Here is a 20,984-nt window from a genome sequence, read left to right on the forward strand (position 1 = left end):
ATAATAAGAGCAGCTCACTACTCAAAACGGTAAATGCGGGGAAGACCCAGGATGGAGCCCACAACCTCCTGATTTAGAAGCAGCCGTTCTTACCTCTAAGTCAGCCATATGATTGGTATTTGGGCTTCAGTTTTTACACATTGACAGCAATATGTAAATTGAATAATTTCTTTTTCTTTGGTTATATTCTTGAAAAAAGGCGCACTTGTTTTGTTATACCTTTTTTGAAAGTGTTTATTTGATATTTGGACTTCAGTTTTCACACATTTTACACTTCACATCAACACTTTGTCAATTATTACTATAACATGAAAAAAGTTTCTGTTTTTGTTATGTGTTCAACATTTCTTGCCTCACATTTCCTGACATCCTACATTTACACAGATTATTGTAGACATGGATCACACATGAAATGTATGTATTCCAAATAATAATATATTATTTCCCCCATACAATTCCATACACCTAACTCCCAGATAAACAGACGTGAGCTGGGAGAACCTCAGCTGCGTTGGTAGGGGATGAGATAGCAGGCTGCTTGCTGCTTGTGCTGATTTTGCTTGTGTTACCACTAGAATTACCAAAGCTTATGAAAAAACTCGTAAATCCGGCCCACCTTAAATCCGCTCGCACATCTCCGTCAGCGTCTTTTGTGTTGTAAATGTGTCGATAAGCAAAAGCAGCAAACAGCCTGCTATACCACCCCCACAACCATCGCTGCAGAAACTGCAAAAACCTTTCCCAGCTCAAGCCTTGTTTATCAGAGAGTGAAGTAATACCAAGAGCTGTATACTTTAAAAATATATCACATGCATTTCATGTGTGTTCCGTGTCTACAAAGACCTATGTAAGTGTAGGATGACAGACATGTTGAACACATACCTAAAAGACAAAATTATTTAATGTTTTAGTCTAATGACAAAATTTTGACATGAAGTGTATAATGTGTGAAGACTGAAGTTCAAATATCAAATAAACATTTTCACAAAAGGTACAAATATAACAGAACAAGTGCGCTTTTATTCAAGACTATAATCAAAGAATAAGAAATTGGGTTAGTGTGGCTTGGTGTCATGACTTCTTTGGTAGTACAGCGGTAAGAACTGCTGACTCCTATTCTAAAGGTGGCCAGTTCATGTCTTCATGTGTCCCAAAATAAATGTTTTGAGTAGTGAGCTGCTCTTATTGTTACTATTATACAATAAAAACATACATTTGAGTCTGTAACAGCCGGTGTAAATGTATGGTACTTGTAAAGGTTCACATTTTTTTTTCAGTTTTATTCTCTCAGTGGCATTCACGCTCGCCCTGATCTGACACTGTTGTTTTCAAATAAAGACGTGCTATAGCAGAGGTGAACTCAGATCGGAAAAAGACATCAGAAGCCCTCCCCGCAAGAAACTTGTACCATTGCTTGTGTACTAAAGTGTCAGCAGGCATTTTTCGTGGCATTACACATGTGCTTTGTGAGCATGTCCTTGTCGATCAAACAGAGGAAGCTCTGCAGTCTACTTGTGACTTTACGCTGTAGGAAGATAAGTAAATAAATCAAGGTAAATAACATTCGATCTGTATTTTATAAAACAGGAGTTTGCACGATACGTTGGTGAGCTCTGTAAGCCGTGCTGCATTGAAGGACAGGTGTGGGGCAGACTGACTGGCAGGATGATGCTGGACCTCGTCCTGCATCGAAATGGTGCCATCTTTCACCTTTATGCCCGGTGCAGCTGCGTTGTTCTTATGTGTGAGTGGACATTTCTTGCAGGGAAGGCTTCTGTTCTCTTTCTCTGATGTAGAACCCTCATCCTTACCTGAGTTCACCGTTGTTATAGCACGTCTTTATTTGAAAACAACTGTGTCAGATCGGGGCAAGCGTGAATGTGATTGAGAGAATAAAATGGAATAAAAAATGCTAACCTTTACAAGTACCATAAATGTACACACTGAGGTCCTGAGAGCGACCCATTCTGTCACAAATGTTTTAGAAGCCATCTGCATGCCTAGGTGCTCGATTTTATACGCCTGTGGCCATTGAAGTGATTGGAACGCCTGAATTCAATGAGTTGGAGTGGGATCCCAATATTTTTGGCAATATAGTGTTACTTAAAAATATGAATGCTTAAAAACAAAGGGGCAACAGTAGAACATCAATGCAAAGTCAGCTTTGCTGTAGGACTTGAAACGCTGGCGGGGGTTTACAATCTGAAGAACCTTAATGTATTCCATAATGGAAGGCTCAGCAAGATGTACTGCATCTTCTGTCCAGAAAAGGTCTGAAATGAGCAGCTTTATGAAAAGATCAACTGTCACAGTTTAATGTTAGAGATCAAATACATATTAATCTGATATACTCAGAATAGACCATGATAGTTTCTTGAAAGTAGCCTTTAGATGGATACTACACAGAAAAATAAAAGCAAGGGTGGCCAAAAACAACTTGGCAAAGGACCAGTGATTGCTGGGTCTTACCTAGCGTGAGACGCAACATGTTGTTTAAGACAGGGAAAGCGGGAGGAAAATTGCCACAGCTTTTTGTCCAGGCAGAGACAAAGATGATTAAGTTACTCACTAACTAAGGTGACTGACAGATGGCCAATAGTATAATAACATAGTATATCTCCCCAACAGGGCGGCATGGTGGCGCAGTGGGTAGCGCTGCTGCCTCGCAGTTGGGTGATCTGGGGACCTGGGTTCGCTTCCCGGGTCCTCCCTGCGTGGAGTTTGCATGTTCTCCCCGTGTCTGCGTGGGTTTCCTCCGGGCGCTCCGGTTTCCTCCCACAGTCCAAAGACATGCAGGTTAGGTGGATTGGCGATTCTAAATTGGCCCTAGTGTGTGCTTGGTGTGTGGGTGTGTTTGTGTGTGTCCTGCGGTGGGTTGGCACCCTGCCCAGGATTGTTTCCTGCTTTGTGCCCTGTGTTGGCTGGGATTGGCTCCAGCAGACCCCCGTGACCCTGTGTTCGGATTCAGCGGGTTGGAAAATGGATGGATGGATGGATCTCCCCAACACTAAGGATCCTCCTAAACCCCAGTATTCCGTAATAAACAAATTAAATTCTTTCACTAGGACAGATTTACCTGATTTACATAAAATAATTTCTCAAATGAAACCCTCCACCTGTGCCCTTGACCCAATACCAACAAAATTTTTCAAAGAAGTATCGGGCGTGCTAATTGATAATGTTCTTGACATAGTAAATTCGTCATTAGATACGAGGGCCTTCCCAGACTGTCTTAAGACTGCTGTAGTTAAACCCCTAGTTAAGAAAAATAATCTCAACCCCTCTGCTCTTGAAAATTTTAGACCCATCTCTAACCTGCCTTTCTTAAGTAAAATTCTAGAGAAGGCAGTTATTATGCAGTTAAATGAGCACCTCAATAAACATGCTATTCTTGATAACTTTCAGTCATGTTTTAGAACAAATCACAGCACAGAAACTGCACTCGTTAAAGTAGTAAATGACTTGTGGGTAAATGCAGACAGAGGCCATTTATCTGTTCTCATCCGCTTAGATCTGAGTGCCGCATTTGACACCATTGATCATAATATTCTTAAGAATCGCCTTAGTCAATGGGTGGGCCTCTCTGGCAGCGTCTTAAATTGGTTTGAAACCTACCTGGCAGGGAGAAAATTCTTTGTTAGTTGTGGTAATTACAATTCAAAGACACCTGATATCCTATATGGTGTTCCACAAGGCTCTATCCTGGGTCCGCTGCTCTTCTCAATCTACATGCTTCCATTAGGTCAGATTATCTCAGGACATAACGTGAGCTACCACAGCTATGCTGATGACACACAGCTGTATTTATCAATAGCACCTGATGACCCCGAATCTCTTGATTCGCTAACACAATGTCTAACCTGTATCTCAGAATGGACGAATAGTAACTTTCTCAAATTAAATAAAGAGAAAACCGAAATCTTAGTGATTGGCAATAATGGATACAATGAGGCTATTAGAAATAAACTGGATGCATTAGGATTAAAAGTCAAAACGGAGGTAAAAAGCTTAGGGGTAACCATTGACTGTAATCTGAATTTTAAATCGCATATTAATCAGATCACTAGGACAGCATTTTTTCACTTAAGAAACATAGCAAAAGTTAGACCTCTTATAGTATCGAAAGATGCAGAGAAATTAGTTCACAAATTTGTTTTCAGTCGGCTAGATTACTGTAATGCACTCCTCTCAGGACTACCCAAAAAAGACATCAATCGTTTGCAACGAGTGCAGAATGCAGCTGCTAGAATCCTTACCAGGAAAAGAAAATCCAAACACATTTCTCCAGTTTTGATGTCACTACACTGGTTACCTGTGTCATTCAGAATTGACTTTAAAATTCTGCTTATGGTTTATAAAGCCTTAAATAATCTCGCTCCATCTTATATATCGGAATGTCTGACATCTTATATTCCAAATCGTAACCGCAGATCCTCAACTGAGTGTCTCCTTAGAATTCCAAGAGCAAAACTTAAAAGAAGTGGTGAGGCGGCCTTCTGCTGTTATGCACCTAAAATCTGGAATAGCCTGCCAGTAGGAATTCGCCGGCTAATACAGTGGAGCACTTTAAAAAACTGCTGAAAACACATTATTTTAACATGTTAGTTATAATAACTATTCATTCAAAATCTGTACTAACCCCTACTCTCTCTTCTGTTTCCTTTTCCGGATGTCCTGTTGGTGGTGGCATGCGCCACCACCATCTACCCAAAGCACCATGATGTTCCAACAATGATGGATGGATTAAAAGCCAGAAGTCTGTATGACCATCAGCATCAAGTGACTCCGTGAAAAACTCGAACTACAAAGAGGACTATTTCATTTATGTTAGATAGAATGCCCAAAGGGGACTGGGCGGTCTCGTGGCCTGGAACCCCTACAGATTTTATTTTTTTCTCCAGCCTTCTGGAGTTTTTTTTTGTTTTTTCTGTCCACCCTGGCCATCGGACCTTACTCCTTTCTATGTTAACTAATGTTGTCTTATTTTAATTTCTTATTTTGTCTTTTATTTTTCTTCTCTTCATTATGTAAAGCACTTTGAGCTACTTTTTGTATGAAAATGTGCTATATAAATAAATGTTGTTGTTGTTGTTGTAGTAAGCCCTTAAACTCCTGATTTGCCAAAGTGTTGCTGAAACTCCACACTTTCCTTATTATTTTTCTTTAATGTCTTTAACCCTAACCCTAACCCTAGAAACTCCTTCCTCGGGAATTGGCAATCAAAAGTAGATTCTCAATAACAGAGGAACTGCTTGGGTGGTCCTTAACAATAGAAATTAGACAACACAAACACAAACTATTGTGATCCACTATTACATACACGTGGTGTGAGATTTGTATTTGGCCAAGTAATCCCTAACCTGCCAGTGCTCTTAGTTTGGAGCTTTGACATAACTGAAAATTAAAAATTATGTTAATATTTTCTTTCATAATTAACATCCAAGAAAGAAATTCTTGAAATATATTAAGACACAAAAATAACCAGACTGGGCGTGGGGCTTTCCTGGAAAACTGTCAATCATAGAATTATATCCCCTGCTACATGCCCTCTCAAACCGTATATCCTGTGAATAGCCCAGTCAGTATTTACACAACAATCGCTAAACGAGTTATGTTGGGTGAAACAATTGAACAGCAAATCAACATCAAATTGCTTGCGAAATTGAACAAAATGCCCACAGAAAATTATGAAATGATAAAAACAGTGTATGGTGATAACAGTTTGTTTTGCACACAAGTTTTTGAGTGGCACAAACATTTCAAGGAAGGACAAGAAAATGTGGAAGACATTCAACACCCAGGTCACCTACTCTCGTCTCGGACAGATGAAAACATCAAAACGGTGAATCAGTTTATTCAAAATGATCATACTGCTTTTTCCATAAAGCAGTTTTTGACTGACAAAAACATTCCTGCCCTCCCTATTCACCTGATTTAGCTCCCTGTGATTTTTACTTGTTCCCAAAAATCAAAAGTGACCTGAAGGGAACACATTTTTCTTCAATGCATGAAGTGAAGACAGAAAAGGCAAGCTTGTTGAAGAGCCTCAAGCAAGAAGACTTCCAGCACTGTTTCAATCAATGGAAGATGCATATGGAGCGGTGTAGAGATTGGGAGGGGGAGTATACAGAAAGTGACAATGTTCAGAATGCTGTAATTCATCAATAAATATTTTTTTTTACCAATCCAGTTATTTTTGTGTCCCACCTCATATATATTCTATTGACACTAGTCTAAATATACCAGTGATACACAGCATGTACAGTATATCACAGTGATCATACAACATAAATCTGAGGTTTTCAGAATGTGTGGCATATTTTATGGCCTTTTAAAAAGTTTCTGGATGCTGCTCCTCATCTCCTTGTTTCTGAAGCTGTAAATTATGGGGTTGAACATTGGTGGCACAATAATTGCTACAATGATCATGGTGTTGTTCGCTTCGGTGTTCAGCCTCACTCCTATTCTCGTTAACATAGTGTAGAACAAAAGTGGAATATTGGACAGGCCCACTACCAGCAGATGGGTGGTCAAAGTATTCAGAGTCTTCTTTTTTCCTTCATTAGATGAGATCTTCAGAGCAGCATAAGCAATCCTTGCATAGGAAAGTAAAATAAATGCAAAGGGACAAATACCAAAAACAAAAGAAGCAGCTGACAAAATGTCCAAATATTTAGGATTTTCATTGCAGGCGATTTTAACTAATGATGAATAGACACAAAAACAATAATTTATAATGTTAGTATTACAAAAAGAAAGCTCAGTGATAAAAATCCATTCAATTAAAACAAAAGCAGCTGGAAAAATATTTAGGAATAAACCAGCAGCCCAAACGGCTCTTCTTGTAACAAGTGAAGAATACCGCAGTGGATGGACCACCGCCACATAGCGGTCACAGGCCATTAAAACCAAGAGAAAGGATTCTGCTCCAGCTAAATATAATACTAGGAGTAGCTGAAGCAAGCAAGGCCCATATGGCACAGCTGCCCACCCTGAAAGAATGGCGATTAGTTGGGGAATAATATTTGTGCTTCCAACTAAGTCGATTACCGCTAAAGTTGCAATGCCAACATACATAGGCTTTTGCAATTGAGGATTCATTGCTATGACCAGAATTACTAAAATATTCCCAAACAGCGTCACCAAGTACACCATAATGAGGATAGCGACTGTATAGCTCTTCTTCTGGGCGTCGATTGTACAAAGCAGGACAAACTCTGAGATGGACACTGAGGTTTGGTTCATGCCTGGACTGTCACTTCTCCTACAAGAAACACAAAGAGACGGAGGTTTCAGTTTATGGAGGTTATGTGAAGATCTTAGCATCCCTAAATAACCGTGCACTCTATAGTGGTAGCCAGTACCTGATAAATGGAATTTCAGCAGATTTGTTCTGTAGACAGACAGTGTCCCGTCTGCACTTACTGTCTGTTTATTGAACAAAGACACAAGGACAATGCACATTAAAAAGAACGGAGCAAACCCAGGCTGCCTCCCTGCTGTTTCCTGCATAAATCATTTCTGCCTTTCTGTCTGGTACTGTGGCTTCTCCACTTGCTCACCTGCCATGTACCACCAAGCCTTCTCTCTCTTTCACTCCCACTTACTTATACAACTCTGGCCGCTCCCTACCAGTTGTAAGATTCCCTACTTGCTAAAATGTATATTTATATTTAGAATTATTTGCTTAGCAGATGCTTTTATCTAAACTGACTTATTAAGGAGATCCACATAAACAAGTAAGACCATTCTTGGGACTGTTTTGAGCAAGCGTAGCAGGACAGGTTACAAAAGTTGAAGTGAAGACCTATAAAGCTAGCATACCATAAAATGATCAATTTAACAATCTGACAGATATTCACAGACCAGTAGAACATGGACCAACAAGCCTTTTGCATCTGTCTCTCCCACTTATCTTTTACAACTCTGGTCTTCCCCTGCCACCACTCAGTTTTCATCCACGCTTTCTGCAAGACTTCAGACTTGATGAGAGTTTCAAATTCCACTATTTAATCATATCCACCAAAGCCCAAAACCCAGTTCCATTCTACAGGTGCAACAGCCTGAAACTCTGTGTCATGAGTGGTCCTACTTTCCTACATTCCTGAGCCATCTGGACTCCTTTAAACACCAAGTCTTTCTATTGCAAGAAGGTTAGGCAACCCTGTTTAGTCAATGTCCAAGGCAGCTTTTCGTCTGCCTGTCTGTGATTCCACCCGTTCCTGTCTGTACCCTGTTGTCTAATTTGCTTGAGTTTCCGAGATGGCGCCCCTAATAGTCCGTTGTTTTTGTCCTTGAAGCAGCAAGATGTACTACTGTGAAAGCTGCCAACACCTTCACACTGCAGTAAGTTCATTGTCCCACGAATCAAATTTGATTTGATTAGTCAGGTTTGTAAAGAGAAAGTCTCAACTTTTAAATGGGGCTGAAGACCTTGTACTTTAGTCTAGGATACCCTGACTAAAGCTGCTGATTAGCTGTACATACTACATCTCTTTTATGTACAAAAACATAAAATTTGTAAGCTATTGCTATCTCTCTATTCCATCCCACTATTCTGTTTCACTTCTTGGTATTTTGATGTAGCACTTGGTGCCACTGCTCTACTAATAGCACTTGGAATGAAGGATTATTCAAGCAAGTCGCCTTTTCTCCTCAGACCCCTGAACTGGTGGCCTGATGGCAACACCTGCCTTGTGAATGTGGTGGTGAGTTACGTCTGAGAGAATGCACTCTGCTTTCATTATTAAACACATCTGTCAGATTTGACCGGGGCAGCTTACTGTATGATGTTACTTGTCCATTTTTCAATTTGATTCATCCTGTTTTTGTTGCTAACCGTAACATTTCGAAAAGAAGCCAAAACACAGACTGTACCTCAAGTTTATAATAAATTGACATAATATTAGAATTCACACTACAAAGATTAAGTTCCCCTTAGCTGTTAAAGGCTCTGTTGTCCCTTCTGCATTTTTGATTTGATTTGACTGTGTGACCATGTTATTTTACTGCCCCAGTAGAACACAAGTTAAAACAGACTGAACATAAAATTTTAAAAAATCTGACAATAATAATAAAAATGAAATAAACTAATGCAACAAACATTATATTACACTGATAAATTACACATTGACAGAATGACTCACATGGCCTCTAAATAAGTACAACTAAGTCATTACCTTCAAATGTGTCTTCAGTGATATGCAGAACTCCTCTGTGTCCTCATGCTGTAGTAATATTTTGTCTTGGAGTTTAAAAAAATTCTAATGTTATCTGACACACCATATTTAATCAGATGTATAAAATGTGTTCCTACCTGATGCAGTCCTAGTAACACTAGAAGCAGACTTTTCAAATTAATTAAGAATGAAAGGTTCTCTCAGTTTATATCGCAGGCACAACATCAACTCTAATTGAGAAAGTGTGAAGTCCTAGTATGTGATTTGTGGCTCATCCTCTTTTATTTATGTCCTACTCTCCTTCGAGACTGCATTGCTCTTCCAATTGGAGGTGTCATGGGACGTAGATAATGAAATGTGCAACCATCAGCTTTATCGTTCTTAGGCTCCTTTTACAATTGTATGGTATCTATATTAGACTGGCAGCAGACATAAATGATGACCAGGAATCAAATGGATTTTAGACTTGAATAATTTTAAAATATTAATGTATTTACTGTATGCATTGTTGCCATTCATTCTGGTTGACTACAGTAATTTGTCCTTTTGGTAAGGGGTGTTAAGTTGGTGTAAGTCAAGTCAAAGTCAAAACCAAAGAAAACTTTATTCTCATCTTAACCATACAGAAGTGTATATAGAGAGGTATAATGATGAAGCTCAGGGTTCACAGTGTACAGATAATGAAAATAACACAAAAAAATTGTGTACTAACAAGCAGCCATGCAAAATATGAGGTCTGTCCAAAAAGAAACCAAATTATTTAAATAGGGCGCCAATGAGCAAAAATGGCAGACTCACGATAATGGGAGTGTGTAGTGGTGTCCTTGACCTCTAAAATGCCCACTTGCTCAATCACGCCATGTCAGTTACTGATCAAGTACATACTTTAAAGTGAACTCGGTTCTTGTGAATTTTGAAATATGAAGGATCTTGAAGAGCAGCATGTTTCTGTGACGTTTTACTGAGATTTTTCAAATGTTGCAGCAAGCTTATGGATTGTTTAAGCCAAGCGCAATGTTACAAATGGTACCAACGTTTCAAATCAGCCAGACGATTCAAAAACTGGATGTTGATCACATTGGGAAAGTGAATGCTCTGATTCCTAAAAATTGTCACCTAACTGTCCGTGAAGTTGCTAAAGACATAGACATCAGCAAATAGTTTGTGTCACACAATTTCAACTGAAACTCCAGTGAGGAGTTCTTTGATTATTTGTTTGGCGATGAAAACTTTCTGAAACATGCTATAACAGGTGATGAAATGTGGATGTACAGTTCCTATGAACTTGTTTTTGTTCCCGAGTCTTAAAACAATGCTAAAAAGGTCACTGATTTCAAACGATACAAAATACACCATGGGACCCACACGAAATTCCACAAAACGAGTTCCAAGATGCATTCCAGAAATGGAAAAACCGTTAGAAGAAGTGTATAAACAGAAGAGAAGCATACTATGAAGGAGACAAATATGATTAACTTCTAAACATATTAATAAATGTTCTTTTTTTAAAGTTCAGTTTCTTTTAGGACAGATGTTACACTATTTAAATAGGCAATATGGCAGTACAATTAACTAACACAATTACACAGAGACCTATTCAATGCTTCTCTTCCTTGGATTTTCTTGTGGATTTTGTATCCGGACTTATTTGCTTTGGGTTTTTCTGTTAGGGCCTTTTACAAATTTTTTCGCTCCTGTGAACTATTTTGTTGTATTTTTCCTATTCCTCCAATAAATCCTTCTTTTATAAAATGTATCTCTTGCCTCACTCTGCACTAGCCAGGGACTGACGGTGATCCCCTCCCTTGTGAGGCATTTAAGTGTTTTCTTTTGTACATTTCATTGTACATTTTCTGAACGTTGATTTTGAAGAGTATTTTGGCCTGGTGCATTTAGGTAGCCTTCTGGTGCCCCTCCTCTGTGCAGGTTGGTGGGATTGAGGCCTGCTACCCTGATTGTTTATTAAAGGCATCGCACCATTTGGCCACTTTGTGAGGTAAATCATAATAAAAATGTATTAAATGGGTTTAAAGAAAGGAAAGTGAGTTTATAAAAGTGTCTTTTTCTGTTATCCAACTCATGCTCTCTGGACATTTACTTTATGAACTGCAGCCCTTCTGAAAGTATTAAATCCCTTTGACCATATTAAGACACTGAAAATATAGCACTAAGAGAAGGATTCATTCAGTATGTTTTTAATTTTGTTGCCTATCTATCTATCTATCTATCTATCTATCTATCTATCTATCTATCTATCTATCTATCTATCTATCTATCTATCTATCTATCTATCTATCTATCTATTATATAGTGTCTTTCAAATCTATCTCTTGTATAGTGCCTATAGTGCCTTAACCCTAACATAGAATGCTCTCAACAGAAGTGCATACAAAGTCTTAATGGGGTCTGTTTCATTTTCAGGCCAGTAACAGGCTTTGTCGCTCAAGTTCAACCGTTGACAAGCTTCAAGTTCAACCGATTTATTGTCTTTATGTCACAGGAACACAAAATAATTAAAACATATTTTAAAAAACTGATTGGTAACATCTCATATGTAATAACACCTGTTTTCAGTCTCTTTGTTCCATGTATTTTATTGACATTAATGATAAATACAGCAGTAGTACACAGCATGTGGATCTCACTGATCATAAATCTGAAGTCTTCTGTATGTGTGGCATATTTTATGCCCTTTTAAAAAGTTTCTGGATGCTGCTTCTTATCTCCTTGTTTCTGAAGCTATATATTATGGGGTTGAACATTGGCGGCACAGTAATTGCTACAATTACCATGATGTTGTTCGCTTCGGAGGTCAGTCTCACTCCAATTCCAGTTAACATAATGGAGATTAAAATTGGAATGTTGGACAGACCCACCACCAGCAGATGGGTGGTCACCGTGTTCAGAGTCTTCTTTTTTCCATCAGCAGATGAGATCTTCAGAGCAGCATAAGCAATCCTTGCGTAGGATATTAAAATAAATATAAATGGGCAAATGCCAAACACAAAAGAAGAGACTGATAAAATGAGAAAGTATTTAGGATTTTCATTGCAGGCTATGCTAACTAGTAATATATAGTCACAAAAACAATAATGTATGATATTAGTGTAACAAAATGAAAGCTCTGTTATAAAAATCAAAAACGTTAAAACAAAAGCAGTTGGAAGAATATTAAATAACAAAGCAGCAACCCAGATGGTAGTTGTTGTAGCAAGTGTAGAATAGCGTAGAGGATGGAGAACAGCAACATAGCGGTCACATGCCATGAAAACCAAGAGATAGGATTGCGCTGCCCCTAAATATAACGCTATGAGCAGCTGAATCAAGCAAACTCCATATGGAATAGCCGCCCAGCCTGAAAAAACGGCGATTAGGGTGGGAATAAAATTTGTGCTGCCAACCAAGTCGATCACCGCTAAAGCTGCAATGCCAACATACATGGGCTTTTGCAACTGAGGATTCAAGGCTATGACCAGAACTACCAGGAAGTTCCCAAACAGCGTCACCAGGTAGACCAACGTGAGAATAGCAATTGCATAGCTTTTCTTTTGGGATTCAACTGTACAATCAAGGACAAACTCTGAGACGGACACTGACGTTTGGTTCATTCCTGGACTGTCACTCCTCCTACAAGAAACACAAAGATGGAGGATTGGGTTAATGGAGGTGATCTACAGAGAAGATATTATCAGCCCTAAATAAACTTAACACTGTATAGTCGTAGTCAGTACCTCATAAAGGGAATTTCATGAGATTTGTGTCCTGTAGACAAGGCAGAGGACCCTTGTAGCTCCCGTCTGCACTCACAGTAATACTAAAGAGGACAAATGAAAAGGTCTGTTTATTGAACAAAACACAAGGGTGATACAAATTAAACAGAATAAAACAAACCCAAGCTGCCTCCCTGCCCTTCCTTACATAAATCATGTCTGACTTTCTGTCTGGTGCTGTGGCTTTCCCACTTGCTCACCTACCACATACCATGAATCCTTCTCTCTCCAACCAAATTATACAACTCTGGCCTTTCCCTACCACCAGTGAGTTTTCATCCCAAACTGTCCTCCAAACCTCAGACTCAAAGAGATCACTTTAAACCTCTCCCTGGGATTTTAACCTCCTGTGTCCTAAGACCAGTTCTATGCTACAGGCCCACCACTCTGAAACTCTCTGTAGTAGCTCCGAGAGATCCTCTCTTTCTAAGCCATCTAGAGCACTTGACTGACCAGGTCTGGTAACTTCATGCTAGTTGGTGACCAAGTCAGCTACTGAGTTGCCTGTCTGTGCCCTGCTACTCTAATCTGCTTGAAGTTCACAGTGGGCCTAATAGTCTGTTGGCTATGCCTTTGAAGTGCCAAATATTATTACTGTGAAAGCTTCCCACACCTTTACACTGTGTTAAATATTGTAGGTGCCAGGATAGAAAGTATTTGAAGACCAGGTGGGGATAGCAGCATGAAATAATCAGTGAAGTGGGGCTGGCAGACAAATTGTCAAAGAGACGGAATTAGCTATCTTGGAGGTCTATAAATACCAAGAAATCTAAAGACTTTACACAGCTTTTTAGGGAGATTCTTTTCAGGTGGTCAGGCAATCTTGGGTTGGGATTTACATAAGAGCACTATGGCAGCCAAATCGGTGTAGAGGAAGGAGACAGCAATGGAAGGAGATAATGGAGTTGAAGTACAAGAGGGCAGATTGAGGAGAATTTCTGTATCTGGAGGGAGCTATGATGGTCTGTGCACCACACACACACACACACACACATACATGTACAAACACTAATTGTGGAGGAAAGCAAGCACGGATGAGCTGTGAAGAAAATCATCAGCACAGTATTAAAGCACGTGGGCCCTGAGAAATGCATACAGTGGAGGAAGGCTTATCCATTCAAGCAGCAAAAACACCCAAAACCTTAAAACACACTTACAAGTAATAAAGTAGTAATAAAGAAGGTTGCCTTGGGCAATTCTTAAAAAAAATCATTTGAAAAAAAGAGGTATAATTCATAATTTTGTAACTCCTTTATGAAAGAAAGGAAGAGAGAAAACAAAGCTTAATATTTTTTTTCTTTTTGAGTTGATCATTTATTGTTCTGTGTCTGTGTACCTGCATAAGTCCATCCTCTATGATTATTCTACTATAAATCCATCCATCCATCCATCCATTTTCCAACCCGCTGAATCCGAACACAGGGTCACGGGGGTCTGCTGGAGCCAATCCCAGCCAACACAGGGCACAAGGCAGGGAACCAATCCCGGGCAGGGTGCCAGCCCACCGCAGTCTACTATAAATAAACCGTACTACTTGGTTTATTACAGCAAGCATATGTGGGTTACTTCTTGACAACACATCTTTTTGCCAGGTCTAGACATCAAATAGAGAAAGTGAAGGATGATTTGTGTGCGCCTTTGTCAATTCATTACCTTTGTTCACAAAGGGAACTTTTTAGCTCTTTATACAATAGTTCTGGCTCCACAGCTTTTAGAAAAGACAGAGATATTCCGGAACATAAAAATTAAAAAGACAGTTTTAAGGGTTGTTTATTACGCATATGTCAGTTGGATGTTTAAAGAGTAAGGCAATCTATAACAGATAGATAGATAGATAGATAGATAGATAGATAGATAGATAGATAGATAGATAGATAGATAGATAGATAGATAGATAGATAGATAGATAGATAGATGTAAAAGGCACTATATGATAGATAGATAGATAGATAGATAGATAGATAGATAGATAGATAGATAGATAGATAGATAGATAGATAGATATTAGGAAGGCACTATATAATAATATATATATTTGCAGTTTTGGAGTTTTCAACCCCTACCAGGGGTCTTCATCAGAGGATAATGCTTAGACTTACAAGAATCAAAGGCAATATATAGCAACACATTAATTAGGGGTGACTAAGTCAAGCATTTCGGAGTTACATCATGCCTGATGCAACTATGGAGGAAGAAGAGTTTTTCATAGCTATATATATATATATATTGTCACACACGTGTGTTTAGGAGACAGCTAAAGGGCTTAAATACAGGTAGTTCCATGCCAGACCAGGGGGGGGGGCGGAGTGCACTAATTTTCCCTCTCGATCTTTTGCAGACCATTCTAGGGAAATCCCACCCGGCTCTGGGGCAGCCACTGACGTCACTTCTGGTTCCGGTCGGGATGACATCACTTCCGCTACTGGCCTTTAAAGCTGCCATCTTGCTACCTGGAAGTCAGTTCTGTTTTGGACTCGATTGAATGAACATGTTTCTGCTCTTTAATAGCTTTTGCAGCCATAATCGATTAAATGGGTGGCTGCCCCAAACCTTCTCGATGTCTTTTGGTCGTTCTTCTGACAATATATATATATAATTTATTTTTGCTTGCTGTTTCATTATATCTGAAGAAACATTTCAGTTTTAGATCTTTGTCCTGATTTTATTGATTGGGATAAGTGTTAAATTTCATTATTATACTTGCTTCTCATATGAAAAATGATGAGCATAGCAAGGCAAAAAAACACTTCAACAAAATATTCGACTGTTTATACAATATAATACATATTTTCTCACATTTCACAAATATCATGAACTGTGCTGTTATTAAATGCTCATTAAAGGTGAAGCAGTTAGAGTTTATAAAATGCGCAGCCCTTCACACTCAGATGGTGAGAAAGTGTAAGGCACCTCAAACCTCAGTGCTGCACTGAAGAGACAGCAGAGCTAACCAACGTGTCTCTCCTTTTTTCATATGTTGTATAAATCAGGGGGTTTCCAAGTTCAGTCCTGGGGTACCACTGTGGCTGTGTGTGTTTTCCTCCAACCAGTTTCACAGAGAAATGGTTCAGTCTTACTTTGAAACGATCAAATTATTTAATTAGTCTTTTTCTTCTCTCATTTTGTGTTCATTATATGTTAACAAAATTCAAAAAATGTACATTTTTTTCCATACACTTAAATGTTAATTGTCTTTTAGTGTATTATTTTAAATTCACCTTTTCCCATGGATTTTACTCTCTTAATTGTATTCAAATAATGACAATTAACGGTGGGCAGTGCGGACACAGGTGCAGATGACTCTGAATCTTAAAGAGAAGAAAAGGCTTAAACCACCAGAACATAAAAAAAGCTAAATCGTAAAAAACCAAGAAAAAATACAATAACTAATGTCACACACACAGGTACTGAAAATATGCAAAAAAAAAACAAACAAATTTCTTTCTTGGGACAATAACATTGAATTGAGTCAAACTGAGTAAACTAATACCTACAAGTGTGCTTTTGTTAGGATTTAAACCAGAGGGTCCCAAGCAAAGACATCAGCTTTCAAATACTTTGTATAAATAAAAAAATGACAGCAAACATAATACTTATGGTGTAACATCACATCATCCCTATTACATGTAAAAATACATCAAAATGAAGACATAATGATTTCTTTATAGAAGCTGACATGAAGGATTATTTGAACAAGTCACCTTATCTCTTCAGACCCCTGAACCTGTGAGCTGACAGTAACATCTGAATTATGAATGTGCTGGTGAGTTCAGTCTGACAGGATGTGCTCTGCTGCCCTCACGACTGGTGGCTTAAACACATCGGGGGACGTTATAATTTTATGGCTCCATTTTATAATTTGATTCATCCTGTTTTTGTTGCTAACAGAAAGATTTCTAAACCAAGCTGAACTTCCAAACCAGATGTTAAAACAGAATGCGCTCTGCTGTCCTCACAACTGGCAGCTATGTCTGACCTGTAATTTTACATTTTACAGTTTTTTTTTCCTGTTTATGCTGAAAACCAGTAAGATTTCTAAACCAATCCAGAAGAACATACAGTAAGTTATGACAGACTCAATAAAAAAATAGACAAAATAGTAACAAAAAAACAAAATAAAGCAACAAATATGCTTAATTTGCACATTGACATAATGGCTCACAGGACCTCTAAATAAATAAATTGTATTTGTTACCTTCAAGTACGTCTTCAGTGATATGCAGAATCCCTTTGTGTTTTCATGCTGTTGTGATATTTCATGTTAGAGTTTAAACAATTACAATGTTATGGGGTGCATCTGATATTCAATTCAATCTATAAAATTTGTTCCTACTTTATACCATTTACAGTGCAAGTAACAGTACAGAATAATTTAGAAGCAAACTTTTGAAAATAATTGGGAATGGCAGTTCCTCCAAATTTATAGAGTAGGCAAAACAACAATTCTCATATGGAAAATGTGAAGTCCCCGTGTGTGGTTTGTGTCTCGTCTTCTGTGATTTTCGTCCTGCTGTCCTTTGAGACTCCACTGCACTCTCCAGTCGAGGCGTCTTAACACCTGCATGATGACATGCAGGCCCCCCTCAGCTTTGTTACCCTTTGGTGCACCAGGGCTTGTCTTAGTTGATTATTTCTAGATTAGATTGGCAGTAAACAAAAGTCACCTCCAGGAATTGAATAGATTTCAGATTTGAATATTTTTAAATGATCAACATATTTTCTGTTTATTGCGGACTGGCCTGTTGTTTAAGGGGTATAAATGTGTGTAAGTCAGGGTCCCCTGCAATGGACTGCCATTCCATCCTGAATATGGTGTCTGTCATAAGGTGGATAATTAAACACAGTATATCATTTACAGTGTAAATGCGGTGTCACAAACTTGACAAAGAGCCATAGCAAGGTTTGGGGCAGCCACCCGAATATTATTTCCTGGCTGCAAAATTGAATAAATTGATGTACTGAAGCATACAGATCCTGAACAGAACTGAGGAGATAGAGGAAAGGTGGCTACTTTTAAAGGCCAGTATAGGAAGTGACCTCAAAGGGGCCGGAACTGGAAGGGTCTTCATCCATAGGCTTGGACCCGGAAGTGACATCAGAGGGGCCGGAACCAGAAGGGTTTTCATCCATAGGCTTGGGCCTGGAAGTGACCTCAAAGGAGCCGGAACTGGAAGGGTCTTCATCCATAGGCCTGGACCCGGAAGTGACATCAAAGGGGTCAGAACCAGAATTGACATCATCAGGGCCAGGCGGAATTTCCCATGAACGGTCTGCAGAAAAGCGAGAAAAAGAATGCCCCATCCCAGTCTGGCTCGGAATTACTCTCATTCAAGCCCTTTAGCTTCCTCCCCTGCACACGTGTGTGACAGCAGTATAAATATGTAGCATATACGGTGCTATGCAGAGTCTTAGGCAATTGTGAAAAATCTGTAGAGCGAGACTGCTTTAGGAAATAATGCCATCAATAGTTTTTGGTAATCAATAAATGTCCTAGAAAGTGCAGTAAACAACAAAAAAAAAAGAAAGACAAGAAATATGTAAATTAAATCAGTATTGGTGTGCCTAACTTTCCCTTAAAAACAGCCACAATTCTTTTAGACACACTGTCATGCAATCTCTGAAGGTCCTCACATGGCCTCTTGTTGACCTGCCCCAGTTCCACTGTAGACTTTGGCCATCTTGCTTGTAGTCCTTTTACTGCCTGTGAGCACTTTGAGAACTTTCTTTCACACTTTCCTTCACTGTCCTGCTGTGGCTGTTCTCTGGTCATCTAGCTCTTTTTATGCTGCTATGTCTCTGAGTGTAACTATTCTTGCTGTCCTTATCACTGCTTTTACATTTCTCCACCCTTTTCTTTTTCTACTTTTCATTTTTTAATTTTAATTCTTTTTTTTTTTAAATTATACTTTCATTCCAAATTTTGTTGATTAGCAAAATTAGCCAAAGCTCCCTTTATAGCCAATATTCTGGGTTCGATGGTGACATTGTTTGCCATATTTTTCTCTGGATATTCACAGTGTGATTTTGTATGATTATACAAAAACAAGAATAAGAAGTCACCTTGACAGTCTGCCTGTGAGACCTGAAAATGCTGAGACAAATCCAAGACTGCAATGAGACTGAAGTTAAAAGAACTGATGCCACCTGACCATTTTCCCTTCTACCTTCTGGACAGCACTACCGGAACCTCACCACTCACTCCACCCCTTCAGAGACAGCTTCTTTCACCAGGCCATAAGGTCACCAAACTCTCAGTAACCAGATCCTATCGGCCCTGGACTGTGTACTGTACCCACCTGCTGGTTTATGTGAATCTAGCCATGGTACCTGTCAAAAACAGAATAATAGAATCATTGAAAAATATTTGCTATCTCTTGCCTTACATCAGCACCTTCCTTCTGTATTTGTGAGAATCTGAACATATCTACCAGCACTCCCCTACTCAAGTGTGTTCCTGTAAAGCCTCCTGTCATTATTTTCAAGGCACCTTTTTTGCTTCTTGTCCAGTTTAATACTTGCCATCGACACTCTCAGAATGCCACTTACACCTTTACTCCTCCTTGTGCGTCTAACACTGACATTTCCTCTTTCATTGTGTCACCAAAACCAACCTGACCAATCACACTAATGCCAGACTGACCAATCAGATTGCTCTGAGGGACTGGACACACAGACCTTAGTGTTTTATTTTATAGTAGACAGTACTTTCTTTCTTTCTTTATCTTCTGTTTGTTTTATCTGTTTACTGTATTTACTTATACATCACTGCATCCGTGGCACAAGAACAGCACAATGATCTTGCAGTATAGGTGACAATAAATATGTCTAATATCTAATCTAATTAATTTATAGTTTTTCTTGCTATTTGCGATGTGCGTGATATATATATAGTGGGACAACCAGTGATATGAAGAGTTACTGATCATTGAAGTTCAGATTGCCTTTTTCATGGAAACCATGCAATGGCACTGGCACTAGTAACTAATGAAATGTCTCTATTTTGACAAAAAAGATGACAGGAACATCTGTAGAATGACAGATTTATTACTGTATCAGACACGTCATATTCTTTTATGCAGAATTTCACTTTTTGTTATAAGTCTAAGTAGAATCAACAGCTGATGAACAAACATGATCATGCCTTTTCATCCAGTACATAGCAAAAAAAAAACCTGACAAGTTCGGCAAAAAATTTTGAATAGCCACTAATTTGAATAGCAAGTCCATTCTAAATGGCATTCCATACTTGGGGAAAGATTTCATGCAACCACCAGAAGAACGACTCTCAGAGTCTGTGGTAATGCGACTTATTGAACCTTTTGCCAGCAAAATGAGAAATGTCACCATGGACATTTTAGGTCCCACTTGTCTCTGACTGAACAACCCAGTGCCAGGTTGGAAAATGCAATATTTTTATATTGCATTTTTATATATTACTTATATATTGCAATATATTACTTTGTGGTCACGTAGGCACAATACATAGTAAAGAAATAAGACAGTGTGCTCCGTGGTGACTCTGCAATTCTAACAAAATGAGGAAAAACTGCAAAACGTCTTGGCGTTTTGCGTGTGGGAGCTGCACAAGGAAGTCACATAAAATCTGTGTAGACTGCTCATGTGTTTTGTAATCACCCAACCTGTCAGTTGCAATTTACAGATGCTTATAAAAATAGAGTGTGTGAAAATTAGAGTATTGTTATAAGAATAAAAATCTTTCCACAGGAAAGGAAAAAATGTTCCTAATGCATTTATTGTATTTGTCCAGGCAACCGAACTATGTAATTTTGCTTTTGACAAATGAATATTTACAGCCTCTTTATGCCAAGCATTAGAACAACTCAACAAACCAACTGTTTTTTATCTGCAAAAATATGGCAACATTATAATAGAAACTGTATATAAACAAAAGGCAGTGTGTCAAGAAAATGAATTTTACATGAAAGCATATTTTTAATTTTAACTTACTGGAGACTGTCGCTGCTCCAGTTATATTAGTTCTATAAAAATGACTATGAACTCACTTGAAATGGCA

The 20,984-nt window shown here is 38.7% G+C and overlaps 1 protein-coding gene across 3 annotated transcripts in view; it reads right to left on the minus strand.

Moving 5' to 3' along the window:
* Positions 1-17,303, minus strand: part of LOC127527364 (olfactory receptor 24-like) — a 263,056-nt gene extending 245,753 nt beyond the window's left edge. Inside the window, exons 1-3 of one of the 3 annotated variants that reach the window (XR_007934654.1) lie at positions 17,145-17,303; positions 12,911-12,993; positions 7,098-7,264 (exon numbers count right to left, since the gene is read on the minus strand). Coding sequence is in view for 2 of the 3 variants with exons in the window: in XM_051925931.1 (XP_051781891.1) it covers positions 11,864-12,806; positions 12,911-12,915 (948 nt within the window). In the remaining variant the exon portion in view is untranslated. Of the gene's footprint in view, positions 1-7,097; positions 7,265-11,708; positions 12,807-12,910; positions 12,994-17,144 lie in introns of those variants that run through there. The other 2 variants (XM_051925931.1, XM_051925932.1) reach the window with 2 other exon arrangements.
* Positions 17,304-20,984: the final 3,681 nt, after the last annotated feature.

The sequence above is a fragment of the Erpetoichthys calabaricus genome, chromosome 4 (genome assembly GCF_900747795.2).
Source record: "Erpetoichthys calabaricus chromosome 4, fErpCal1.3, whole genome shotgun sequence".
Taxonomy (NCBI): domain Eukaryota; kingdom Metazoa; phylum Chordata; class Cladistia; order Polypteriformes; family Polypteridae; genus Erpetoichthys; species Erpetoichthys calabaricus.